This window comes from Haematobia irritans, chromosome 5 (genome assembly GCF_050003625.1).
Source record: "Haematobia irritans isolate KBUSLIRL chromosome 5, ASM5000362v1, whole genome shotgun sequence".
NCBI classification, from domain to species: domain Eukaryota; kingdom Metazoa; phylum Arthropoda; class Insecta; order Diptera; family Muscidae; genus Haematobia; species Haematobia irritans.
In genome coordinates, this window is record NC_134401.1 from 35,869,997 (window position 1) to 35,895,589 (window position 25,593).

Here is a 25,593-nt window from a genome sequence, read left to right on the forward strand (position 1 = left end):
AAACAATCGAATTGGGCGTTTATCCATTTCGTAGCCTCTGAAGCAACCAGCTATTTGGCAACACTACTCGGTTGAACTCAGCTGACAGACTGTCAGTGACAGTTATGTTTTTGTTTATTTACAAATTATCACTTAACCAGTACGTTAAATCTAAATCCAAAAAAACATAAATTGTCTCAGTCAACATGGATATATCACTTCCCGGCACTTGTGAGGTAGTTATTGAAGAAATCGATAGTAACGATGTGCCACAAGAAGAATTATCTCAATTCCAAGAGACAGAACCCCTAAAAGTGGTTAAAGTTGTGAGCGATGATGAGGAAGACGAAGGCAATCTTATACAGAAATTTGTACAAGGCGAAGCAGAATTTCCTGATTTTTATACAAAACTAGAACCACATGAAGAGGAAGACGATGAAAATGAAGGCGGCGAGGAAGATGGACAACAATCTGCTGACGACACCGACGTTACAGCTGTGGGCCATCAATCGCAAGACGAACAAGAACAAACCATGTCCATGGATGTGGATACTACGATGAATTATAATTATGGTCGAAAAAAGAAACCCGGTCGCAGGAAAAAGAGAAACGACAGTGATGGCGAGCAGGCATCTGGCAGTCGCAGATATAGAGGAGGTGGTGGATCAGGTGGAAGTGGTACGGTTGGTGTTCGAAAGAGATCCTTGCTCAATGTAGCTCTACAAGGTCTTATGGGTGAGGCAAATTTATGTTTCGCCCGTGGACAAACACAAATGGCAGAGAAAATTTGTTTGGAAATTATACGCCAAAATCCTTTAGCACCGGAACCATTTTTTACACTAGCCGAAATCTATGAGTCGCGAGATACGGAAAAATTTCTAAACTTTTTGACCATAGCAGTACATTTAAATCCGAGTGACCGTTATCAGTGGATACGTATAGCAGAAATGCATATAGCGCAGGGAAATTTGCAAAGGGCTCGTATTTATTACACCAGGGCTATTAAGGTGCACTATCGAGACTATGATTTACGATTGCGTAAGGCACGTTTACTCGAAATGATGGGAGAGAAAACAGCTGCCATGGTTACCTACTTGAAAATGATACAACATTGTCCAGCTGAGCGTCATGAGCTATGTTTGGTAACCGCCAAAAATGTTGCTAGACATTTCCATGGATTGAGTAAATTCCATCTTGCCCTAGAGGCTATGGAAAGTGCGTATATTGTGTGCGGTCACTTATTTTCTTTGGAGGATTTAAATCTTTACATGGAACTATGTATTCTAAATAAACAGTATTCCAAGGTTTTACAATGTCTGCGGGAGCGAACTAATTTGGAATTGGAAACAGAAACAGAAAAGCAATTGGATTTGATCTTCTATTGTGTTATTCCCGATGAGTATGTTGCTGATTTTCGTGTAAAGCTTTGTGTGGCTCTCATACATCTGAAAGCGCATCACCTATTGGGTTATCTGATCCAAAATATACATGAACACATACCACCACTGGAGAATGACAGATTGAACCTGTATTGCGACATTGCCGAAGCTTTAATGCAGGAACATAAATATGCTGAGGCTATAGCGTTAATGCGTCCCATAACCGATGGTGATTTTATTGATTGTCCCGCTTTCATTTGGCTGAAACAAGCAGAGTGTTTACGTCACTTGAACCGATGTAATGAGGCCATTGAGAGTTACTCCAGAGTTGTGGAATATGCCCCCTACTGTTATGAGGCTAAATTTACGTTGTCAGCTTTGTTAAAACAACAGGGTCGCCATGTAGAAGCCGTTAAGGCCTTGGAGCAATCGGGTGAACAGGAGGGCCAACCACTACATGCTCGTTTATTGTACGAACGTTGTATAATGCTGCAGCAAATTAATGAGATTGAGGAATTCCTGGAAATTGGTTGTGTTTTGCTGGGTCGGCATTCCATTAAATTTCGCAATCGTGAAGAAATGTTGGCAGCAGCCAACGGTGGTTCCTTCTATAATGCAGAGGGTTTAAAGGTAATACTACAAATGCGTAACATAATTGGAGATGAAGCTGATAAAGCTTTGGAAGTTCCCAAAAATAATTCCTCGTCTGCCACAGATGACCTATCAATACATGATGAATACAAGCTGTTTTTGGAACTAATGCGCATTGGTTTCCTCCATCGAAACTATGGCATATTGGAAAGAATGTGTTTTGCCATGGTTACAACTAAACGATTCATTAGCTATCACATCGAATTGGAAAGAATCATCATATTGGCTTGTTACTTCAACAATGATTGTCCCATAGCATTTTCTTACCTAAGAGAATTGATACACAAGAATGCCGGTTCAAAGCCCTTGTGGAATCTTTTAGTTTTGCTAATACAAAAGGGACAAGATTTACGTTATCATCGCTACATAAATCGTCTTATACCACGACAGCCCCAAGCTAAGCCGTTACGTATCCTAACAGCACATTATCACCTCCATTGTAGTTCATATAAGTATGCATTGAATATTTACGTTCCCCTATATAAGGAAACTCCAACGGCTCTCCTGGCGCTATGCATTGCAATTATCTTCCAACAGATCTCATTACAAAAGAAAGTACTACGTAAATGTGCTGCGGTAACACAATCTTTAGTCTTTGCTCACAAATATGGAGAATTAAGATCATCAGCTTTTGCCAAATCGCCCAACAAGGTTGATGCTTCTATGGAAGATTCGGTGACATATCAGGAGATAAACTACAACATAGGACGTATTTACCATCAATGTGGTTTGTTTCATTTGGCCGTGGAATACTATGAGAAAGCTTTGAAGTTTACACATCCTCTTTTGGAAAAACATGAAGAGATTTTGGGTCTAAAACAAGAGATTGCATTTAATTTACATCTGATTTATAAGTCCAGTGGAAATTTAGCCAAAGCCCGGCAATATTTGTATGAATATTGTGAGGTTTGAATGACAAGAAATAAACACACAAAAATAGAAAATAAGTCTAAAATTAATTGATGTGCCGATTTTCGATTTTCCTATGATGTGAACTAAAATTCGTTACATGACTGGTAGTAATTTACAAAATTATTTTTCAAAATTATAAAACAGTGGGCTCAGTTTGGATATAGTAGCGCTGTTATGGTGAGTAGAAAAAATCTCAAATTAATTTTTTTAATCAATTCGTTATTTAAGGTAAGTACTATGTTCAGTTTTCGAGACGAAAATTTTTTTCACGCTTACTTTTTTTCTAACAATTAATTTAGGAATATTATATGTTTTGCAATCAATACATTAAATCTTTTGCATCCTTAATTGGACAAGACTTGATTAAATTGTAATCCTCTTCAAATATATATTTTTCATATACAATATTTTTAATTTTGTGTTTTTGTGAAAAACCCGAACATAATACTCACCTTTACTGCCGATTTCAATATAACAAAGTAAAATAGAATTTTCAATAGTGTATCGTTATTAGGACCTCATAATTTAATGAGATAGAATGCATTAAAAATAATAAAAAAATTATAAAAATTATTTAGTTATTTATTTTATTTTTTCATTTATTTATTTAATCAAACTGAGCACCCCATGGGCCATATGTTGATAGATATATAATATAGGACAATATCGTGATTTAAGTTATATATTACATACATCAAAAATTGCTAAGGTACATAAAATAACAAAATTAAAAATCCTAAAACTATAAAAAAAAAACTTAAAACCTAAAAATCTAGCAAAACCCTCAATGCACATTCCTAAAAAAAGTTAATAATAATAAATAAATGTGAGACAGAAATTGCCAATGACGAAACTGTTAAGCTTCCTGAGCAAAATGGGATATTAACTTATTTTTAAAAACGTGAACACTATTTGAAAATTGTTTTATATCTTGAGGTAAGGAGTTCCACAGTCTGGTAACGCGAATCGCAAAGGAGCGCTCCAGAATATTATGCTTGTAATGTTCAATGAGTATTTGAGAAGTCCTTGTTGTACTCAAGAATCGGAAATAAGAAATAAGCTATGTCGGTTTACCCGATTTCAAAACACCATAAAGGAAGCAAAGGCATCTAATTTCAAGATAACGCTTAAAAGAGCATCCCAAAAATTCAGTATCGAAGTGTGAATAGTTGCGTCTATAATTCCTACCGAATACAAAACGAAGCAGTGAATGGAAACATGAGGTAAGTTTAGACAAACTAAGTTTAGACAATTTATTTGGCAAAATAACACAAAATTTTCCAAAAATTTTATTTCTATAGAAAATTTCCTCAAAATATTATTTCTAAAGAAAATTTTCTCAAAATTGTATTTTTATAGAATTTTTTTTCAAAATTTTATTTCTATAGAAAATTTTGTCACAATTTTATTTCTATAGAAAATTTTCTCAAAATTTTATTTCTATAAAAAATCTTGTCAAAATTCTATTTCTATAGAAGGTTTTGCCAAAATTTTATCTCATTCGTTTTGTTTGTTATTGTTGGCTTCTCTTCAATCGTTAAAGCCATGCATTGACTAAACTACAAGTGTAGCTTAACCAACAGAGGAAAAGTATGCTTGTCAAATTTATTTGAACCTTCCGAAAAAGGGTTTGATAGGCAGTAGCTGACTATCAAACCCTTTTTCGGAAGGATCAAGTGTAGTTCACATTGGGTTGAGTGAATTACCCGAATTTATTAGAAAAAATTGTCTCACAATTTTATTTCTATAGAAAATTTTCTCAAAATTTTATTTCTATAGAAGATTTTATCAAAATTTTATTGCTTTTATCACAATGGACTGAATAGTCTAAGTGAGCCTGAATCTTAATCGGGCTGCCACTTTAACCACTTTAACATTGCTATAGAAAATGTTGTCAAAATTTTATTTCTATAAAAAATCTTGTCAAAATTCAATTTCTATAGAAGTTTTTGTCAAAATTGTATCTCTATAAAAAGTTATTTCTATAGAAAATTTTGTCAAAATTTTATTGCTATATAAAATGTTGTCAACATTTTATTTCTATAGAAAAATTTGCTAACATTTTATTGCTATAGAAAATTTTCTCAAAAATTTATTTCTATAGAAAATTTTGCCAATATTTTATGTCTACAGAAAATTTTGTCAAAATTTTATTTCTATAGAAGATTTTGACAAAATTTTATTTCTATAGAAAATTTTGTCAACATTTTATTTCTATAAAACATTGTCCCACAATTTTATTTCTATAGAAAATTTTCTCAACATTTTAGTTCTATAGAAGATTTTATCAAAATTTTATTGCTATAGAAAATGTTGTCAAAATTTTATTTCTATAAAAAATCTTGTCAAAATTCTATTTCTATAGAAGTTTTTGTCAAAATTTTATCTTTATAAAAAGTTATTTCTATAGAAAATTTTGTCAACATTTTATTGCTATATAAAATGTTGTCAACATTTTATTTCTATAGAAAAATTTGCTAACATTTTATTGTTATAGAAATTTTTTTCAAAATTTTGTCAATATTTTATGTCTACAGAAAATTTTGTCAAAATTTTATTTCTATAGAAAATTTTGACAAAATTTTATATCTGTAGAAAATTTTCTCAAAATTTTATATCTGTAGAAAATTTTCTCAAAATTTTATTGCTTTAGAACACTTTCTCAAAATTTTATTTCTATAGAACATTTTGTCAACATTTTATTTCTATATAAAATTTTATCAAAATTTTATTTCTATAGAAAATTTTCTCAAAATTTTATTGCTATAAAAAATTTTGTCAAAATTTTATTGCTATAGAAAAATTTGCTGAAATTTTCTCAAAATTTTATTTCTATAAAAAATTTTCTCAAAATTTTATTTCTATAGAAAATTTTGTCAATATGAACACAATTAGGGGAGCTTTCCAGTCAGACGTCAGCGGTGTTGACGGATGGGACAACTGGTAGAAATGAGAATGGGTGTTGTCGGGACTCCCTTTGAAGATAGGTAATGGACTGTATGGTGTGTACTGTCGACTTATTTGTTCTCTCACGTATGAGAAATAATAAGTTGGAATTGATTACCAATTTTCCCCCAAAACGAGAAACAAAATAAAAAAAAAGTGTATAAGTATAGCTATCGTGTGTTTTATTAAGAAGAGAAGGGACCAAGTGGATGCTCACCTTGATGGATGTGAAGTTGAACAGAACAAAATTCAAGCGATATTCTATCCATCAAACCTATGATTCTAGTTTGATTTTATTATCAATTCACAATAAAATTCACTCGATAACAATTCAGCTAAGTATAAGGCAAACAAATTCACAATAGGGAAAATTAACCAGAACTGACAATTCAAAAAAAATTCAATAATGGAAAAATTCAATAAAAATATAAATCCTTAAATCTAAGATCATAATTTAAGGACAAATTAAATTTGTCCATGGCGCCGGCCTTGCGCTTTCGCAATGTACGATGATGCACACAATACAGTAGCCAACGATTTAATCGCCTGTGACAATATTAATTGGTTTGGTTGCGCGCGTTGATGGACTTTCTTAATTTTTTGCGCTTTCATTCTACCGGTTCGAGCTACCCGACGAGGTCGGCCGATGACAGTTTGCCTCTGTGTGGAGCGAAGTTGTTGCCTTGGACGAGTGGACGGATTTGGCTTGAGTCGCTGTTGTGTCTTTCGCACCCGAACTGCTTCTAATCGGTCGAGGATGCTGGGTTTTGGATATGGCAAGTATACATTTCTGGGATGCAACATAGTATGGTGTTGATACCCGCATTTTTTGCATCTATCGTCTGACTGGCACGCATCTACAGTGTGACTTCTAGCGAGGCAGTTCAAACAATAGTCATTATCTCGGACCACAGTTCTTCGTTCGGAGACATCCATCATAACAAACTTTTGGCAATAACGAAGCGAATGTCTTTGCATGCACACCATGCATTTATAGATATCTCGAACACGCATTTTATTGATCTGTAATGAATGTAGTGTGATTAGGCCTATGATAATGTGGTTAGTGGTGAAAAAATAAATAATAGACATGGAATGAGATGGGAAGCAGACAAAATAATAAAAAAATAAAACCCCGAATAAATACACCATTAATTATACTTGGAATGGGGCGAGTGTAGTTTATGACGTCTCGTCCATTAGTGGCAGATAACATAGTTTTACAATTGGCCGCGTAACAATGCCAGAAGAAACTTTTATGTCAGCGACTCGGGTATTGTTGTCCGATCCGTGGTGAGTCTGAACTACTCTACCCAATTTCCAGTCGTTGGGAGGTAACAAATCGTCCATCACAACCACTAAGTCCCCAACTTTTAAATTTAATGTTGTGTTTTTCCATTTGTATCTCTTATGCAAGGCTTTCAAGTAGTCCTCCTTCCATCTGGTGGCAAATTGGCGGTGTATAGCTTTAAGTTTCGTCCACCTGTTAAGTAGTGATAAGTTTTGTATAACTGGTTCAGGAAGCGCCATTATAGGAGCTCCCTTCAAAAAATGTCCTGGAGTGAGTGCTGTTAAGTCCGTTGGATCTTCGGAAACGGATGATATTGGCCTTGAATTAAGAACACCTTCTATGCGAGCAAGTACTGTGGCAAATTGTTCAAATGTGAACCTATGGCTACCGGCTATTCGTTTGAAATGATGTTTAAAACTCTTTACGGCTGATTCCCATAGTCCTCCCATATGTGGAGCATAAGGAGGAATAAATTGCCATTCAAACCCATGAGACGTGTATTTCTGAGAAATGTCCTTTTCTGCCCCGTTGATGAATGTTCGAAACTCTTTGAGCATTTTACGACTAGCTCCAAGAAAATTCCGACCATTATCAGTTACTACCCTTCTGGGTAGGCCTCGCCTACCAACAAACCGAGAAAAAGCCGCCTCAAACGCCGCTGTTGATAATTCAGAACAAGGTTCCAAATGAACAGCCTTCGTTGAGAAGCATACAAAGATGCTGACGTACCCTTTCATGAGTGGAGACTTTCGCAAAGAGGAGCTTCTAATTTCAAATGGACCGGCGAAATCGATCCCAGTAACATGGAAAGGAGGTGTAATGGTGCACCTCTCAGGTGGCAATGGTGCCATTATCTGATGACATCGTTTCTGTTTGTAAACTATACAAGTCTTACATTTGTGGATTATCGATTTTACTCTTGGTTTGAGCCGAGATATATAGAATTCCGTTTGTGCCATGCGGCACATTAGTGTACACTCACCATGTGCCAAAAATTGGTGCAAATGAACCAGATACAAATGGCACAGACGTGAATTGCCAGGCAAAATGATGGGATAACGCTCATTATAGGGCAGAGAAGAATCTGTAAGTCTTCCATTTACCCGAAGAACCCCATGATCGTCGATAAAAGGATTTAAGCACATCAAAGCGCTTTTCCGTGGTAAAGGTTCAGATCTGTCTAAATATTCGTACTCCTCCGAATAGAACCGTTTCTGTGCAAGAGAAATCAATCTTTGTTTCGTTTTATTTACCTCATATTGGGAAAGTACAGGGGATATATCCCGGTGACATGCTTGGATTCGACTGCGACAGTTATTATAGAATCGAAAAATGTACGAAATTACTTTTAGCGCACGTGAATAAGAGGAGAACCTATCCAACTCATCAGTCTCATCCAGTCGCCCATGCAAGACTTGAACATCCTTTCGCTTTCCTATGTCTGTCACCATCAGTGGATTTCTTCCAGGCCAATTCTCAGGTGGATTAGTTAACCACCTTGGACCATGGAACCAAAGGGAATTACCGACCAAATCTTGAGGTCTACAACCTCTTGTACCAAGATCGGCGGGATTATCCTGTGTGGACACATGTCTCCAAACGGCATTAGGAGCCAAATCATGTATTTGTGACGTCCTGTTAGCAACATATGTCTCCCACGTCCATGGTGGCTTGGAGAGCCAACCAAGAACAATGGACGAATCTGTCCACAATGTCACCCCACTTATCACAAAATCGAATGTCGAAATGACAAACTTTACAAGACGAGCTAGAAGAAATGCCCCATTGAGTTCGAGACGTGGCAAGCAGACTGGTTTTAAGGGTGCAACCTTACTCTTCGCCAATAACAGATTAGAAAAAACAACTGGACTTGAGGTTTTACAACGAACATATACACATGCGCACATCGCAGACTGGGAGGCATCGCAGAACCCATGTATTTCTATTGTATCAGATGGACAATATTGCAACCATCTTGGTATCGAAATATGCCCAATGTGTTCCAGATCGGATACTAGGTTATTCCATTTTGACAATGCATCGGAACTGAGAACATCATCCCAATCAATCCCTTCCAACCATAACTGCTGCATTAGAATCTTCGAGCGAATTACTACCGGCGCTACCCACCCAGCTGGATCAAACAACTGAGCAACAGCGGAGAGAACCATACGTTTTGTCATATGTTCATGAGATTGAAACGATTTAACAACGTAACTAAATGTGTCAGTCAGCGCATTCCAGACCACCCCAAGTGTCTTAGTGGAACTAGCTTCATGAAAACGAAGGAAATTGGAATCATACAAAGCCTCCTGAGGAAGATAAGAAAGCAGATTTCGATCGTTGGCTGTGATCTTCATGAGAGGGAAGCCTGCAGAGTTCAAAACGGATATTAACTCATCTCGCACTTTAATTGTCTCCTCAACAGAAAAACCTCCCGATAGGACATCATCGACATAGGTCTCATTTCTTAAGACCTTGGCAACTCTTGGATACAATTCCTCATTATCGCTAGCAAGTTGTCTAAGGGTACGAATTGCTAGAAACGGCGCGCAATTTACCCCAAACGTTACAGTTTTTAGACGAAAATCACGCACAGGGCCGTCTTGGTCCGGCTTGAATAAAATGCGCTGAAACTCTCTATCACCTGGATGCAGTAAAATCTGCCGATACATCTTCTGTATATCCCCACAGAAGACGTACTTATATTTCCGCCAATTCAAAATAACTGAAGTCAAATCTGTTTGTAGTGTAGGTCCTGTATGGAGGACATCATTTAGAGAATACCCAGATTTACTCTTCCGAGACGCATTAAAAACAATTCTGACTTTGGTTGACTTGTGCTCCGGCCGCACCACCGCATGATGAGGAAGATAGAATGAATTAAACTTGCCGCCGCAACATAACTCTCGAGCCGAGGTTTCCTCAACATGGTCGAGCGTAATATATTCATTCAGAACTTAAAAATATTGTGCCTCTAATTCAGGATTCTTCGTAAGTGTGGCTTCCATTCGATTAAATTGAGCTAGTGATAGAAATCTGGAGGAGCCAAGAAATAAAGATTCGGAAAACTCTCGTTTGAAAGGTAAGCGCACCACATAACGACCCTTCGAGTTCCGAGTCGTTGTTTGTGCATAAAATTCTTCACAGAAACGGTCAGATTCAGAGACGAGGGGAGCCATTGGGACTTCTTCTTGTTCCCAAAAATTTCGTAGCAGCTTGCTAATCGAAAAATCTTCCGATTCATATACATTGGTAGAGAAAGACTGTACTATTTCAGTACGAATAGGACCACTGAGCACCCATCCAAATATTGTATTATACGCCGAAGTATTGCCACACAACTTTTTCTTAATACCTTCAAGATTTATGAACCCCTCACAATCATTCCCCAAAATTACATCAATTTCTGAGGACCTATTGAAGTGGGGATCGGCCAAGTCCAATCCTATTAGATCAGAGTTATGTTCAATTTCAAATGAGTGCGAAGGGATTCGCTTCGTAACTTTTGGCAAAACTATCGCAGAAACGGTAAAACGAACATCGTATTTTTCAGACACAATAATAATCTCACATTTCTTGTCAGCAACTTGATGCTGGTTGCAAATTCCAAAAATCTCAAAATGAGCATGTTTTGCAGGAATTTGCAACCGCTTCCGAATCTTTTCTGATATGAAAGTTCGTTGAGAACCAGGGTCGAGTAACGCTCTAACCGTAACCAATTTATCATTGTGTTCGATCTGAATCAACGCCGTTCGAAGCAGAATCATATCACTATTTGAGGAAAAATTGGCCTGGATATGAGCCGAGCTTTCTGTATTCGAAGTAGATGGACATTCATTATGAGACGTGTGAGTTACCAGAGAATCCGAAATTTCTGTATGATTATCTCTGTTGGCTGATGTGACCGCAACTTTGTTTGTTTCTTGTTCATTTTTGCCTCTAAGGTGCAACAAACTATGATGTGGCTTGTGACAAACAAAACAAGAATTCGTGCTTTTGCAGCTGTTTTTGAGATGAGACGGGGAAAGACAGTTTATACACATCTTTTGCTTATAAACATAATCAATACGCTGTTGAACACTGAATTTTCGAAATTTGTGGCATGTTCTCAGTGTATGCGCATTGTTACAAAGTGGACAATTGGTGTTTAACTTATCCTGTGAATGAAACGTCTGAACAACACCAGATTTCTGAGATATCGAAGGGCTTTTGCTTTTGGTAGCTTTTATGCTAGAAATCCTTTCGACTATTTCAAATCTATTTGTAAGAAATTCATCCAACTGATTCCACGTTGGCAAATCGCGGTGAGACCTGAGTGATTGCTCCCATAGTGCAAGGGTTTCATCAGGTAATTTGGTTGACACTAAATATACCAATATCGGATCCCAACTTCCTACGTCAACATTGAGAGTTTTTAACGTACAGAGACAATCATTCACAGCCGAATGGATTTGCTGTATAGACTGACTATTCTCAGCAGTGGCTTGTGGAATATTGAACAGCACTTTTATTTGATTGTCAACTAAGACACGTTGATTTTCGTAACGCCCTCGGAGAGCATTCCATGCAATTTCAAAATTCTCATCGCACAAAGTGTACCTTTTGACTATTGCCCCTGCTGGGCCCCTAGTCTTGTTCCTGAGATGGTATAATTTTTGCGCCCTTGTCAATTTTGGGTGGTTCACGTAAACTGCCGTGAACATATCACGGAAAGAGGGCCATTCCTCATATCCGCCATTGAAAACCTCTGTGTCACACGGAGGCACTTTGATACAACTGTTAGGGACATCTTGAGAAGAGTTCTGAACCGTAGGTTGATTTTGTGGAAAATAATTAGGAACGAGGCTATGTCTAGTATTTTCCCTAGAATATCCTCTAGATATTCGTAAAATGTCGAGAATGTGTGATCGAGCCGTATAATAGGCCTCTGAGCTCGCATTAAAGTTGAGCTTAGCGTTTTCCCTCACATCTTTAGAACTATCCGGTTTGGGAGATAACATCAAATTCTCATAAGAGGTTTGTAACCGCTGCCACCTATTCTCCAAATCTTCTAATTTGACTTCTAATACCGAATCTGTTTGATCCGCAATATCCGTTTGTTCAAACCATGTGCAGAAACCTATCAAATGGTCGCAGTCGAAGAGAAATTTTTCTTGATCGGGACAATTTTTTGATGACGATGAAGTGCCAGATGGTTCCCCAGATGGATCGGTGGGTCTCGTACTTGTACCCTTGGTAGGACCCATCTCTGTGTGATTTCACGTAATACAATAAAAACTCTTTAAACAATAATATAGTTCGAATACAAATCTCAATAGCGAAGATTAAATTCCTGTGTCATGCAGCAACCTCTATCCGTTAAATACGCCGTGAAGTTCCATAAAACCTCGAAAACATATGCCTAAAATTGATCAAATCCCTGCAGGATTATTACCCACATATGAAAAAATGAGCTGTTCAGCGGGGAAGATAACAAAATATAACAGCTTATAAAATCAGACATAAAATGTAAAAAAGCAAAAACTTTCCGGTTAGGGATTCTCAACCTAACAAAAAGCAGACCAGCACATAAAATTACCCCGACGTAAAACTCCTGGGTGTCTCAAGTACAACATATACAAGTTCATAGTATCAGAAGTACAGTGTACAAAAGGCAACACTTGCAAGATAATGACCATCCAACCTCCAAGGCAGAACATAAACCAAATCGGCATAAAAACTTGGTTTCAGAAATAAAACATTGACCAATCTGTCTTCTCGTAAAGACACGCAAGTTCACTATCTATTTCCCAACAAATGTAGAGAAATTGCAACCACTAGAATATATACGTAATTTACAGAAAATCGTCAATTTCCTTAAGTAAAGAGATGGATTGCAACAAATATGTAGGAACCCAGCTTTTGGGTGATGACAATATAAATGTATAAATAGCAACCGTAGAAGACAATGCTACCGACTTTGCTTCTTACAACATCATAGATGCTTACTCCTTGGTAATAACAAATAAACCTCAAATTAAAATGCCGCCACTCCCAGATGACAACGTTCAGATCAATTATCACATATCACATAAAGATGATATGAGGGTTACCAAACACAAAAAAAATTATGGTTACAATTCATATCAAATCATTCTGCTAAACAATTTTGCACAGGTGTAACCATCACTGTTAAGCTGTTAGTCCATTTAAGAGAATAAGACAATAAGAGGAGTTAATTTTCCATGTCACTATGGCGCCCAGCACTCTTAACCGCGTATTATACCCTACTCTTTACGCGACTCTCTTATTAGCCTCTCTCGTCTCGACGTGTGTGTGTGATCTCGTTTCTACTCTTTTCAACTTCGCGAATAAGATGTTCCACTTATGCTGGATATTGGAAGTATGTAAATATATATGTACATCAAATCAATGCGGTAAACAAACGTGACAAAAAAAACACATACATATATCATCCCAATTGGTTGAGCAAAAAGTGTAATAACAAGTGACCATATGATTAGCATGCGAAAATTAACTTCATAGTAATATAAAAATAAGATTTAATATTTTACACAAATACTATTGAGTCTTAAAATATACCATATTCGTAAATACTAATATTAGTTTCGTAATTCCGGTATGTTTCTTTGGAGCAATTATCTACTCTCAATTTTAAATATTGTTTCTTTTTTTTTCACAGCGGGTTGAGAAGAGGGAGATGTTAAAAGCCTTCTTTAACCAAAATTTTCTGGATAATAATCTCGCTCTCATCGATTTAGCCTTCAAATATTATTTGAATGTGGCAAACTACTTTGCATTGCATTGCATTGTCTATGCCACGAAACTGTCCGCTCTATTTATTTATGGGGAAAATAGGTTTGGCTCACATTTGCATAGTGACGATTAGTGTCTAAATGAAAAAAAAATTACCTTTTAATTCTCTATCCTTTATCCAACATCTGTTAGCAAGGCGTTTAATCCACTGTTTACCAAATTGATTCTTTTCAGAAATATTTTTTTTTCTTTTTGACACAATTCTTATTCGTAATAAATTTGCCAAATATTTATACTTCATGCCCAAATTGACACGACTGCAACATAAGTGCTTATAATTGAGATTTATGTCCAATTGACACAGCACCATAAAAAGAAATTTGCATCATTTGTTCTTTTCCCTGTCTGTCCTATTGCTAATTATGTCTGATCGCTGTTTTCTTTTCTTTGTATGTGGATACTCTCAACTGTCAAAGTTTCTTCAAAATCAGGAAGAGAACGTGGACAACCCGAACGAGAGAGCGTGTTGGTTTCGGTTCCCTGCCTTTTGCTAGTTTAATATAAACGTCAATCGGTTAAAAAGATTACGAAACCAATGAGAGGGAAGACTGAAGAACTAGGGGCAAAAAAAAAATGTTTATTCACTTTACGTTTTCGATACTTATTCGTTTTGGTTTATCTATTTTGAAGTATTACATCCTCTCAGGTAACAATAAACCCGTTATAAACGGGATTTTACCATTTCGCGCATTTTTAATAGAAACCCAAAATCCACGCGGTGTTATTTTCTTTTCTTATGAAATATGTATGATACAACGAAACTTTTCTAATAATCTCGCTATTTCGCTATATTTGATAAATTAACAAGTGGACAGACAGTGGAAAATACTAGAAATTCTGCACGTTTATACACTTTAACCACAAACCAAATTCGAGTGTTATAACACACAATTTTCTTAGGATATTTAGGTTATTTTCGGCAGTATAACTCAACCTTCATCATTTTCATACTCGCGCTATTTTCTCCACGCTATTTTCTCTTTTATGTATAAATTTGCTCGTTTTCGTAACGAATTACACTTTTTCGGAAATTTCAATGTTATTTTTTACTTTTGTCTTTAAGCAAAACTACGCGACTTTCCCTGATATGTCCGAAAATGTATAAGATTTTACCAATTTTACCAATTCGTACGTTTTTCTCCACGTTTTTCTTGATTTTTTCCTTTTGCTCGATATGCACTCGTTTTACAGCGGTCGGACGATACAAAAGTGATTCTTCACTTACCGGAGTTGTTACACTACTAACGAATGGCATGGGAATTTTTCAGAGCTGAGCCTTATTGGAAGAGTTGATTCTTCAGTGAACGGCTTCGATGGACCATGAACACAATTAGGGGAGCTTTCCAGTCAGACGTCAGCGGTGTTGACGGATGGGACAACTGGTAGAAATGAGAATGGGTGTTGTCGGGACTCCCTTTGAAGATAGGTAATGGACTGTATGGTGTGTACTGTCGACTTATTTGTTCTCTCACGTATGAGAAATAATAAGTTGGAATTGATTACCAATTTTCCCCCAAAACGAGAAACAAAATAAAAAAAAAGTGTATAAGTATAGCTATCGTGTGTTTTATTAAGAAGAGAAGGGACCAAGTGGATGCTCACCTTGATGGATGTGAAGTTGAACAGAACAAAATTCAAGCGATATTCTATCCATCAAACCTATGATTCTAGTTTGATTTTATTATCAATTCACAATAAAATTCACTCGATAACAATTCAGCTAAGTATAAGGCAAACAAATTCACAATAGGGAAAATTAACCAGAACTGACAATTCAAAAAAAATTCAATAATGGAAAAATTCAATAAAAATATAAATCCTTAAATCTAAGATCATAATTTAAGGACAAATTAAATTTGTCCACAATATTTTATTTCTACAGAAAATTTTGTCAAAATTTTATTGCTACAGAAAATTGTATTTCCATACAAAATTTTGTCAAAATTTTATTTCTATGGAAAATTGTGTCAAAGTTTTATTGCTATAGACAAGTTGTGAATTACCTCTTAGGTGGAAAGGAAAACGTTACAAAATCTACCAAAATATCAAGAATTCTATCAAGCAGTAAAAAATCAATCCTTTTTGGTAGAATTCTACCAACTATGGCAACCCTGTATGGCGGCCTTTTGTAGGCCATAATTCCTGCCAAAGGTAGCCAATTCTAACAAATCAAAACTGATTGAAAAAAAATATATGTCGCCTTACTTTGTTGCCACATTGCATTTGAACCGTGGCGCAGCTCAACAAATACTGTAATTAATCCCTTATTTTGAACCATAAGCTTTTAGATCTGTTCAAAGATTTGTTTACCAATTTTAAATCAATAAATCGCAAAAAAATGATTCTATGTAATTGGAAGCATTTAAAAATATGTGCTCGCAAAGTGCAATCTTTAAAAATTAAAATAAAACTATGTACAATTATAAATCGTTTAAACCGCAGAAGAAAAACAGTTTAAATTTATAGAGAATTTGAGTTTCTGTCATTTCCCATTTTACCTTTGAAAATCGGATATATTAGCTCCTATCTCTATCAATGGGTCGAATAATTATTTTAACTTTAATTGTTGTTGGCTTGATTTTTAAGGTAATTCGATTGAATTGTTATACATAATCATAGCTTTTAATATTAATTATTTATTTGATTAAAAACCAAACCAAACAGATCACAGCACGACGATCATTTATTGTAGAGCTACATAGTGTAGAGTGTACGAATTTGACCGATATGATAAATCAGGTCAGTTGTTCCTTCGAGAAATTCGCCATTAGCCATTATGGAGTAAATGTTATGGTTATTTTGAATCGACAAGTGAATAAAAACTCAGAGGTTGAAATTATAATCAGCGTGAAACATAAAAAGGCCCGTAAAATTATAAAATTTTTAAATATAAAAATGAATGTTTGCGATGCTCTGGCCCATATAAAAACTGTACCCTTAATGAAGCAACTGCTTCTTGAACTCACTAGATCTAGTACGCTACCACTTTCCTGTCCCATAAATGCGGTGAGTTCTTTAATAATTATCCATTTTACATAATATTTTTTATTTTAAAATATTTTTAGAATACTATGTATAACATGAGTAATTTTATTGTTACCGAAGAAATGTTTCCACCGTATACACCTACAATTGATTTTAACTGCTCTATAAAATTTTATCACCGAAAACTTCTTTTTGCTTCCTATCTTTTACAAGGATCTACACGACCAGTATAGTGTGAATATCTATATTTTGTTAAATAAAAACTAATAATAATCACATCAAAAAATGTTGTTGTCGTAACAGTTAATTGTGATTTCATTCATTTTTATTTTATACGCTTTGGTACTTCAGCTTGTGGCCGGTTCGAGGAACTCTGTGATAGCAACCCAGGAGATACTGCTTTGACTACATGTAGTTGTGTCTTCGCACAGGGATGATCTTTGTCTCCACATAAAGGTGATCCAGGGGTGTGCTGCGGAGACACCAAGTCGCAGTTCTAAGGGCAGCGTTCTGGCAATTCTGTATGTACTTCCACTGCGTATCACTAGTCTGCGGTGTCCACACTGGATCTGCATAGTTTATCACTGACCGGCCAATTGTCTTATAGGTAGTTAACACGGTTTCTTTGTCCGTGCCCCAAGTAGGAGTTGAGGCGGCTGCACTTGCCTGATCTTAATTGGGCTAAAACTACCCTACACACAAACTTTTTTTTTCTGATTCAATCACAGAAATGATAGTATCAATTAAAAAATTAATTGAAGGTCAATGAAAAAGTTAATTGATTCAATTAAAAAATTAATTGATACTATTATTTTTGTGATTGATTTTTGTTTCAATTAAGAAATTTGTTGAAACAATTAAATTTTTAATTGAATATTTTTTAAAACTCAATTAAAATTTTAATTGGAAAAATTTTCGCGAAATTTTTTTGTGTGTAGTCTGCCGTGGGATGTCTCTTTCCTCCGGTGCTATGGGCGGTTGTCAGACTCCGAGAACAGGATTAACCTTTTAGTTTCTCACCGCTTCAGCTACAGTATCCTCATGAATCCTGTTCAAACCTGCCTGGTACGCTGCTTGATCTAAAGGCTCTCTTTTGTTGGATCTCGCGTTCTAGATGATGTATATCAACCCTTACGTTCCTGGCTGGTGGTTGTGTGTCCATGAGATGGTGGTTTGGATGATTACTGCGATAACAACCCAGGAGATACTGCTTCGACAATATGTAGTTGTGTCTTCGCACAGCGATGATCTTTGTCTCCACATAAAGGTGATCCAGGGGTGTGCTGCGGATACACTCAGTCGCAGTTCTAAGGGTAGCGTTCTGGCAGGTCTGTATGTTATTCAACTACGTATCACTAGTTTGCGGTGTCCGCACTGGATCTGCATAGTTTATCACTGAACGGTCAATTGCCTTATAAAGGGTGAACGGTCAAAATTTGATCAATATAAACTTGACGTATTTCTTTCAATTTTGCATTTAAAAAACACCCCTCATTTTGAAGGTGTGTGTGTGTAGAATGTTGCTCCTATTTTGATTTTGGAATTCACTCTTCAGTTGTCAAAATGCCGTCCAAGCAAGAAGAGCAGCGTATCAAAATTTTGCTCGCGCATCGCGAAAATCCGAGCTACTCGCACGCAAAGCTGGCAAAATCGCTAAAAGTTGCCAAATCAACCGTTACAAATGTAACTAAAATGTTTGGGGAACGTTTGTCGACAGCCAGGAAGTCTGGATCGGGGGGAAATCGAAAACCGGAAGCCGCTGAGACGACAAAGAGAGTTGCCGGTAGTTTCAAGCGAAACCCTAACCTCTCTCTCTCTCCGAGATGCCGCAAATAAGCTGGGTGTATCGTCTACAACCGTGCATCGAGCCAAAAAACGAGCCGGACTATCGACTTACAAGAAGGTAGTGACTCCAAATCGCGATGATAAATAAAATACGACGGCCAAAGCGCGATCCCGGAGGCTGTACACGACGATGCTGACGAAGTTTGACTGCGTGGTAATGGACGAAGAAACCTACGTCAAAGCCGACTACAAGCAGCTTCCGGGACAGGAGTTTTATACGGCAAAAGGAAGGGGAAAGGTAGCAGATATTTTCAAGCACATGAAACTGTCAAAGTTCGCAAAGAAATACCTGGTTTGGCAAGCCATCTGTACCTGTGGCTTGAAAAGCAGCATTTTCATAGCTTCCAGGACTGTCAACTAAGAAATTTACGTGAAAGAGTGTTGAATAAACGTCTGCTGCCTTTCCTGAAGAAACACGGTTGTTCCGTACTGTTTTGGCCGGATTTGGCATCTTGCCATTACGGTAAGAAGGCCATGGAGTGGTACGCCACCAACAACGTGCAGGTGGTTCCCAAGGACTAGAACCCTCCCAACACGCCAGAGCTCCAGAAATACTGGGCTATTGTCAAGCGGAACCTAAAGAAGACCAAAAAAACTGCTAAGGACGAGCAGCAGTTCAAGGCAAACTGGCTTTCTGCGGCGAAGAAGGTGGACAAGGTGGCTGTACAAAATCTGATGGCAGGTGTCAAGCGTGAGGCCCGGCAATTCGGATTTGGAAAAGCGAAAGCCTAACTGAACATTTTCCTGAATTTTATACTAATTGAACTTTAAAAAGAAATTTAATTTTATTTTTTAAATAAACGATTTCACCGATTTACACGCGTTTTCCCTTGACCAAATTTTGACCGTATCACCCTTTAGGTAGTTAACAAGGTTTCTTTGTCCGCACCCCAAGTACTGCCGGCAAGTGACTTGAGGATCTTGTTTCTACCATGGAGCTTATTACAAATTGCAGTGGCATGGGCAGATGATCTGAAAAGGCTGTCGAATGTGACCCCAAGAATATTGGGGTAATTTGTGGTCGGAATTATTTCGCCATCGACACTAATATTCAACTGCCTGCGTACTTCTGGCGTCCATGTAATGAATAGTGTGGCTGAGGATTTGGTGGGGGATATCCTCAAGTTTCTTGCAGTGAAATAACTGGTAAGATTAGCGAGGTAGACGTTTAATCGATCGCAGATGTCATCAACACTGGGCCCAGATGCCAAGATTGTACAATCGTCTGCGTATGATACAAACTCGACGCCATCTGGAGGGTGTGGAATAGAGGATAGGTAGAGGTTAAACAGTGCCGGGGATATCACCCCACCCTGGGGAACTCCCTATTTCATTCTACGGGGCCTTGATTTCCTATCCCTAAGTTCCACATACGACTGGCGCCCGCACAGATAATTAGTTCCCCAACGCTTGGTTCCTGCCGGTAGGGACGCGTTTTCGGTGTCCTCGAAAAGTCTGGCATGGTTGACCGTATCGAATGCCTTCAATAGGTCAAGCGCCACGAGGACCATCCTGTGACACGGCTTGGGCTGATTGAGTCCCCTATTTATAAATGCTGAAATGACATTCAAAGCCGTCGTCGTACTGTGTTCTTTGCGGAATCCATGTTGGTGATTAGCAGCTGGAAAATTCTTCACAAGGCTGGGGAGGAGTAGTGCCTCAATTGTCTTGGCTACCGGCGAGAGAAGGGAAATTGGTCTGTACAATTCACCCTTGTTCGAGTCTTTGCCTGGTTTCAGTCGTGGAATCACCCTACCCATTTTCCAGACATCGGGTATAATGAGCGATTCTAAGGACAGGAGTCTGGTCAAGTACTAAACTCCCAGTATTCTCAGATGCTTCAGCATTAACATAGAGATTCCGTCAGGGCCCAGCACTTTATATGGTTTCGCGCTGTTCAAATCTTTATATACAAATAAAATTTTGAGAAATTTTTCTGTAGAAATAAAATATTTGACAAAATTTTTTATAGAATTAAAATTTTGACAAAATTTTCTATAGAAATAAAGTTTTGACAACATTTTCAATAGAAAAAAAAAATTGACAAAACTTTCTATAGCAATAAAATGTTGACAAATTTTCTATAGAAATAAATTTTTGACAAAATTTTCTATAGAAATAAAATTTTGACAAAATTTTCTATAGAAATAAAATTTTGACAAAATTTTCTATAGAAATAAAATGTTGACAAATTTTCTATAGAAATAAAATGTTGACAAAATTTTCTATAGAAATTAAGCTTTGACAACATTTTCTATAGAAAAAAATTTTGACAAAATTTTCTATAGAAATAAAATTTTGACAAAACTTTTCTATAGAAATAAAATTTCGACAAAATTTTCTATAGCAATAAAATGTTGCAAAAAATGTTAAAATGTTGTTGAAAAAACAAAAAAATTTCCTATAGCAATAAAATTTTGACAAAATTTTCTATAGAAATAAAATTTTGACAAAATATTCTATAGAAATAAAATTTTGACAAAATTTTCTTTAGAAATAAAATTTTGAGAAAACTTTTCTCTAGAAATAAAATTCCGACAAAATTTTCTACAGAAATAAAATTTTGACAAAACTTTTCTATAGAAATAAAATTTTGACAAAACTTTCTACAGAAATAAAATTTTGACAACATTTTCTATAGAAATAAAGTTTTGACAGCATTTTCAATAGAAAAAAAAATTGACAAAACTTTCTATAGCAATAAAATGTTTAAAAATTTTCTATAGAAATACATTTTTTACAAAATTTTCGATATAAATAAAATTATGAGAAAATTTTCTATAGAAATAAAATGTTGACAAAATTTTCTATAGCAATAAAATGTTGACAAATTTTCTATAGAAATAAAATTTTGACAACATTTTCTATAGAAATAAAACTTTGACAAAATTTTCTATAGAAATAAAATTTTGACAAAATTTTCGATAGAAATAAAATTTTTATAAAATTGTCTATAGAAATAAATTTTTAAGACAATTTTCTATAGAAATAAAATTTTGACAAAATTTTCTATAGAAATACAATTTTGACAAAATTTTCTACAGAAATACAATTTTGACAAAGCTTTTCTATATAGAATTAAAAAAAAACAAGAAAATTTCCTATAGCAATAAAATGTTGACAAAATTTTCTATAGAAATAAAGTTTTGACAAAATTTTTATATAGAAATAACATTTTGACAAAATTTTCTTTAGAAATAAAATTTTGAGAAATTTTCCGATATAAATAAAATTTTGAGAAAAATTTCTATAGAAATAAAGTTTTGACAAAATTTTCTATAGAAATAAAATTTTGACAAAATTTTCTACAGAAATAAAATTTTGACAAAACTTTTCTATATAAATAAATTTTTGACAAAATTTTCTACAGAAATAAAATTTTGACAAAACTTTTCTATAGAATTAAAAAAAAAAACAAGAAAATTTCCTATAGCAATAAAATGTTGACAAAATTTTCTATAGAAATAAAATTTTGACAAAATTTTCTATAGAAATAAAATTTTGACAAAATTTTCTATAGAAATAAAATTTTGAAAAAATTTTCTATAGAAATAAAATTATGAGAAAATTTACGATGGAAATAAAATTTTGAGAAAATTTTCTATAGAAATAAATTTTTAAGACAATTTTCTATAGAAATAAAATTTTGAAAACATTTTCTATTGAAATAACATTTTGACAAAACTTTTCTATAGAAATAAAATTTCGACAAAAATTTCTACAGAAATAAAATTTTGACAAAACTTTTCTATAGAAATAAAATTTTGACAAAATTTTCTACAGAAATAAAATTTTGACTAAACTTTTTTATAGAATTAGAAAAAAAAAACAAGAAAATTTCGTATAGAAATAAAATTTTGATAAAATTTTCTATAGAAATAAAATTTTTATAAAATTTTCGATAGAAATAAAATTTTTATAAAATTGTCTATAGAAATAAATTTTTAAGACAATTTTCTATAGATATAAAATTTTGACAAAATTTTTTATAGAAATAAAATTTTGACAAAATTCATCCATCCAACCATCTTGCAGTCTATAGGGCTTTGCCCAAATAAATTTGACAAACATTCTTTTCCTCTGTTGGTTAAGCTACACTTGTAGTTTAGTCAATGTATGGTTTTAAGCTGCAATAAAAAACTACAACAATGCTTAAAGAACAAAACCAACAATAACAAAACAAATGGAAAAAGAAGAGGAGGCACGCTCAAAATAAACCCAGCCATGTGAATTCAAATCGATGATTTGACAGTGGCATAGGAAAAGAGATATGTTTGTTTCGAATTTATTTCGGCATAAGCCGGCTATCAATGTAAAACCTTTTTTCGGAGGGTTCAAGTGTGGTTTTTGTTGGGTTTAATAAACTGCCTGAATTTATTCTGATAATTGGTTGATAGTTTTGCTGAAAGTAGAGGATGCTGATGAGGAATGTGGTAATTCCGAAACGTGCGTCCATCCAACCATCTTGCAGTCTATAGGGCTTTGCCCAAATAAATTTGACAAACATTCTTTTCCTCTGTTGGTTAAGCTACACTTGTAGTTTAGTCAATGTATGGTTTTAAGCTGCAATAAAAAACAACAACAAATTTTCTATAGAAATAAAATTTTGACAAAATTTTCTACAGAAATAAAATTTTGACAAAACTTTTCTATAGAATTAAAAAAACAAGAAAATTTCCTATAGCAATAAAATGTTGACTAAATTTTCTTTAGAAATAAAATTTTGACAAAATTTTCTATAGAAATAAAATTTTGAGAACATTTTCTTTAGAAATAAAATTTTGAGAAAATTTTCGATAGAAATAAAATTTTGACAAAATTTTCTACAGAAATAAAATTTTGAGAAAATTTTCTATAGAAATAAAATATTGAGAAAATTTTCTATAGAAATACAATTTTGAGAAAATTTTCTATAGAAATAAAATGTTAAAATTTTCTATAGAAATAAAATTTGTATAAAATTTTCTATAGAAATAAAATTTGTATAAAATTTTTTATAGAAATAAAATGTAGAGAAAATTTTCTTTAGAAATAAAATTTTGAGAAAATTTTCGATAGAAATAAAATTTTGAGAAAATTTGCTCTAGAAATAAAATTTTGACAAAATTTTCTTTAGAAATAAAATTTTGAGAAATTTTTCTATAGAAATAGAATTTTGAGAAAATTTTCATAAAAATAAAATTTTGACAAAATTTTCTATTGAAATAAAATTTTGAGAAAGTTTTCTGTAGAAATAAAATTTTGATACGAAATTTATTTAAATTAAAGTAGGAACAAATTAATTAATTCAGTTTTTATCAACGTCTACTGCAAGGCGAGCAGCATCAACTGTATCGAAGAGATTAAGCAGTTCCTCTTCTTTGCGTTTAATACGGGCTTTAATATCTTCAATGGATTCGGTTTTAGGCATCTCACGATTTAATAATTGATCCATACTCTGAAAGAGCCTAGCAAATATTCGGGAACAATGTTAAAATGGAAACAAATATGACATTTATCATAGGGCTTACTTTCGTTCCTCCTCAAATGAATCTCGAGTTCTGCGAGGTTTCTTGGTTACATAGGACTTGTCTAGGAACTCACTTAAATCATTTATATGTTCCTCTTGTCTGCGGGAATGTTGTTGAAATTTTCTTTTAGCTTTAAGCATTTCTTGGGTTTTGATATTCCGGCGTAACTTTTCAATCTCATCAATTATACGTTTCGAAGGCGTAACGAATCTAATATCGCCAATGACTAGAGAAGGATCTAGAATTTCATTTTCCTGAGTTTGTATTCCAATTTCAATTCCTATCTTGGTAGAGGACGACGAGCTAGTAAGATTTTCATGTGACTTATGAGAATCTTTGGGTTTAGTATTGGGTGGACGTTTCAAGGAGGACGAGGTATTATTACGACCCCACTGACGTATAGTAGTTGTGGTTGCCATTGAAGGTTGCCTGGATCGAAGAGTGGGACCCACCCAACTATTTGGGTTCTTTGTAGGAGCTTTATTTTTACCCACTGTCTTTTGCTTTGAGACAATTGGTGGGCCTTGCAAACTTTTTACTGTTTTTACATGATAATCAGCTTTTGCCTTAGTTATTCCCGATGTGGCTTTAACTGTTAGTTTAGATTTTACGTATATTCCTTGATCCCTAGGGGATTTAGTTGTTGGAAAATTCTCTTTGGTTTTGCCTGGAATAGGTCGTTTTGGAATTTTGGATTCCAGGTTTTGACGTTTTGTTGTCTTCAAAAGCTTCATTGATTGAGTTTGACGAGTTTTGTTACCTGAAGCGGACATTTTCATCGAATTTTTGAACAGTTTAGAAAGTTGAAGAAATTAATTTGATAATGCAATTGAAAATTTTAAAACTTTTCGATGAGAAAAATAAAATTCCAATTGATGTTTAAATCAGAGTTCAAAGGTTTTTTTTAAATTTTTTTTTTCAGAAAATTTTAAAACAAAGTAATTAAAAATTAACCCTAAGCTTATTCAACCAAAACATGTTTCAAGAGCATAATGACACTTTTTCCTGAAGTCGACATTTCAATAACTGAAATAATCATAAGTTGACTTTTCCAAAATTTCGGAAAGTCAAAAAATTTCATTTTCAAAAAATTAAAAAAACAAAATGCTAACGTTCAAATTTTGAAAAAGCCGAAAGGTCAAAAACTCGGCTTTTAAAGACTCGAAGAAATTTGAAAATGTTGATTTTTTCGAAATTTGAAAAAAAAAACATCGACGCCTAGCAAATATTCGGGAACAATGTTAAAATGGAAACAAATATGACATTTATCATAGGG

The 25,593-nt window shown here is 34.6% G+C and overlaps 3 protein-coding genes across 3 annotated transcripts; 1 reads left to right on the plus strand and 2 right to left on the minus strand.

The window, feature by feature from the left end:
* The first annotated feature begins 108 nt into the window (after positions 1-108).
* LOC142241988 (general transcription factor 3C polypeptide 3) lies at positions 109-2,968 on the plus strand. Its single transcript, XM_075313898.1, has one exon. It carries the CDS (start codon positions 186-188, stop codon positions 2,919-2,921), a length of 2,736 nt encoding a protein of 911 aa, XP_075170013.1. The 5' UTR covers positions 109-185; the 3' UTR covers positions 2,922-2,968.
* Positions 2,969-6,028: 3,060 nt separating this feature from the next.
* On the minus strand, positions 6,029-15,749 carry LOC142241996 (uncharacterized). The gene is made up of 2 exons (XM_075313906.1): positions 15,203-15,749; positions 6,029-6,890 (listed from the first exon to the last, which is right to left on the minus strand). The coding sequence occupies exons 1-2, from the start codon at positions 15,230-15,232 to the stop codon at positions 6,333-6,335; spliced, it is 588 nt and encodes a 195-aa protein (XP_075170021.1). The 5' UTR covers positions 15,233-15,749; the 3' UTR covers positions 6,029-6,332.
* Positions 15,750-24,028: 8,279 nt separating this feature from the next.
* LOC142241992 (uncharacterized) lies at positions 24,029-25,218 on the minus strand. The gene is made up of 2 exons (XM_075313902.1): positions 24,318-25,218; positions 24,029-24,254 (listed from the first exon to the last, which is right to left on the minus strand). Exons 1-2 carry the CDS (start codon positions 25,094-25,096, stop codon positions 24,095-24,097), a joined length of 939 nt encoding a protein of 312 aa, XP_075170017.1. The 5' UTR covers positions 25,097-25,218; the 3' UTR covers positions 24,029-24,094.
* Between the last annotated feature and the right edge of the window lie 375 nt (positions 25,219-25,593).